The sequence below is a fragment of the Colias croceus genome, chromosome 6 (assembly GCF_905220415.1).
Source record: "Colias croceus chromosome 6, ilColCroc2.1".
Taxonomy (NCBI): domain Eukaryota; kingdom Metazoa; phylum Arthropoda; class Insecta; order Lepidoptera; family Pieridae; genus Colias; species Colias croceus.
This window is the reverse complement of record NC_059542.1, coordinates 11,370,735-11,373,088: the sequence shown is the minus strand read 5'-3', so window position 1 is coordinate 11,373,088 and position 2,354 is coordinate 11,370,735. Positions and strand designations below refer to the sequence as shown.

The 2,354-nt window shown below is 32.5% G+C and overlaps 1 protein-coding gene across 1 annotated transcript; it reads right to left on the bottom strand.

Annotated features, from left to right (window-relative positions):
- Positions 1-833: 833 nt before the first annotated feature.
- Positions 834-2,354, bottom strand: LOC123692851. Its single transcript, XM_045637645.1, has 2 exons — positions 2,312-2,354; positions 834-1,869 (listed from the first exon to the last, which is right to left on the bottom strand). The coding sequence occupies exon 2, from the start codon at positions 1,867-1,869 to the stop codon at positions 985-987; it is 885 nt and encodes a 294-aa protein (XP_045493601.1). The 5' UTR covers positions 2,312-2,354; the 3' UTR covers positions 834-984.

The following is a 2,354-nucleotide window of genomic DNA, read 5'->3' as shown; positions in this document are numbered from 1 at the left end:
GCGTTAGCGTTAGCGCTTTGTAGAGCTTTAAATATAAGCAACGAATTTAAAAAATGAACACAAATTGATCCAAAAGTGGGTTGCTAGTTTGAATATAATTAGAATTCTAAAATGTGCGAAAATCCATATAGAAATAATATCATATAAGGACACTAACGGATGTTTTATTCTAAAAAGGAAAGCCGTTATGTATGTATCGACTAAAAGTTCGATCTTTTATGTATATAATAGTCCTAATTTGCATTTTTGTTATTTATTGAATTAGTCATTTAGCTTCTCAATAATATTTATTTGGTGGTGTTTCCTGTGATGATTTTTCATACTTATAAGATTTATAAAAAAGATATTCAAATTGCCTTTACAGTGTGATATGTTAATTAAATTATTTACGGCTAGCAGTCCGCCCCGGTTTCGCCTGTGGTACATATTTCGCAATAAAAGGTAGCCTATGTTCTTTCTCAGGGTCTAAAGATTGTCTGTGCCAAATTTCATCAATATCGGTCCAGTAGTTTATGCGTGAAAACATCCTACATAATACATACATACATACATAATTATTAATTACAAGCTTTTCCTCTTTATAATATTAGTTCAGAGAGTACAGATAGATTTGGCAAAAAAAAAGAAAATAAGCTAGTTAGTGTCTAATTTACTTCTACAGTTATGTATTAATGGTGGCAAGCGCAAATATATACATTATAAACAGTAATTATTTTACGTGATCGTTAATATGGGAATCTTAGATGGTAATACCATTATAGTATAAGTCTATTGTTATAAAAAAAAATTATGGTGTCTAAGTACAGTATGACGGGCATTAAATAAAAGTTCAGTTAGGAATTTATAACATTTATTAATGTTTATATAATTATGAGTATCAAGTGAATATTCTATAGACTAAAAATAACTAAAATTAAATAAAACTAAACCTTAACGAATATTAATATGTACAGTAAAGCCATTATGATTATTTGGAACCTCAAATCAAATGGAGAGCAAAATTTCGAGTACATCGGTTTGTCGGTTGCTTCTGCTCTTATCGTCTTTCCAAGACGCTGTTTCACACATCATCATGTCTTCTTCAACTCTGGCCTTTCCCTCAGCTTTTATTTTTATATCCTGCTTTACTTTATTAGGCACTCCCGTTACCCCTGAACTGCCAACGTTTTGGTCAGGTCTTTCCAATTTGATTTCTTGGTTTATGTTAAAAATATTCTGTGGAATAGATTTAGTGTCGTTGTATTTTTGTCTCTCCAATCGTATGTCACTCTCTCTATGGCTTACTGAACCTCGAAAATTTACAATCACAGTCGGCTTAACGACCGTTTGCGATTCCCGATTTCCGATATGGCTCTGACCTGACATAGTGTTCGTGAAAGGCTTTTGTTCCGTTGTTGTATTATCATCGTCTTCGTTAGTTTTTGTTTTAATTTTATTTACTGGTTTCGGTCGCTTGATTTTATTTGGTTTTGTGGTTGTTGTTTCATCGTTATCTTCAGATGGTGCATTGATGTATAACACTATTTCTTCTTTGGGAGCCTCTTCTTGTGTTTTATTTAATTTTAAGTTTTTCGGGTATCGATATTTCAGTGTCGGCATTTCTAGTCTGTCATTTCTTCTAGGTAGGAAATCAACGTCGTTTGGTTGATGTAATGGTTCATTTTCGTAGCCATATCTTTCGTCACTCGGGCCCAAGTTATTTTCCTCGTCTGAACTAAAATCGTCAGGTAATTGGGCTCTAATGCGTAGTGATTCTATTACATCATGGAACAGCGACCGTCGCTGGGGTGCCGCGGAAATTTCTCGAACTTTAGGTGGATATGCGTTACATATTATCAGCAAATACGTTACGCAGATGTAGCACTGCATCTGAAAAGAGAAAAAAATGAAATGAAGTAATATGCGACAGTAAAAAAGAGCATGATGTTCTTATTTCTATTGTTTATTTTGTGGAAACAAATACTATAATCATAACAGCGTGTATGGTGATATTGTTATTGTAAATATTCACGAGATTCAATTTAAGTCATAACTTTAATTATATTTTTTTTTGGCAAATTCAAACAAACGTTTGTACTATAAATATTGCAGTAACGAGTATCTCAGTACAAATATATTATAGAAAAAAATAACTTAAATTAATTAAACGCGATATTAGTCTTTCACGAAAAAGGGCCGGAACCGATTTGCACAAATTTGACACCTACGTATTATTCATCCAGATAATGCAGATAACAATCGATTCGAACTCCAACATGAAGAATTTTACACCAAATGCTTCAATAAAAATAAAAAAAATAGTAATACATACCTTGCCTGTGTACGATTCGTTGGAGCGTATATACAATACTGAC

Coding starts and splice junctions, on each gene's coding strand:
- LOC123692851 (XM_045637645.1), bottom strand. CDS start 1,869: ATGCAGTGCTACATCTGCGTAACGTATTTGCTGATAATATGTAACGCA.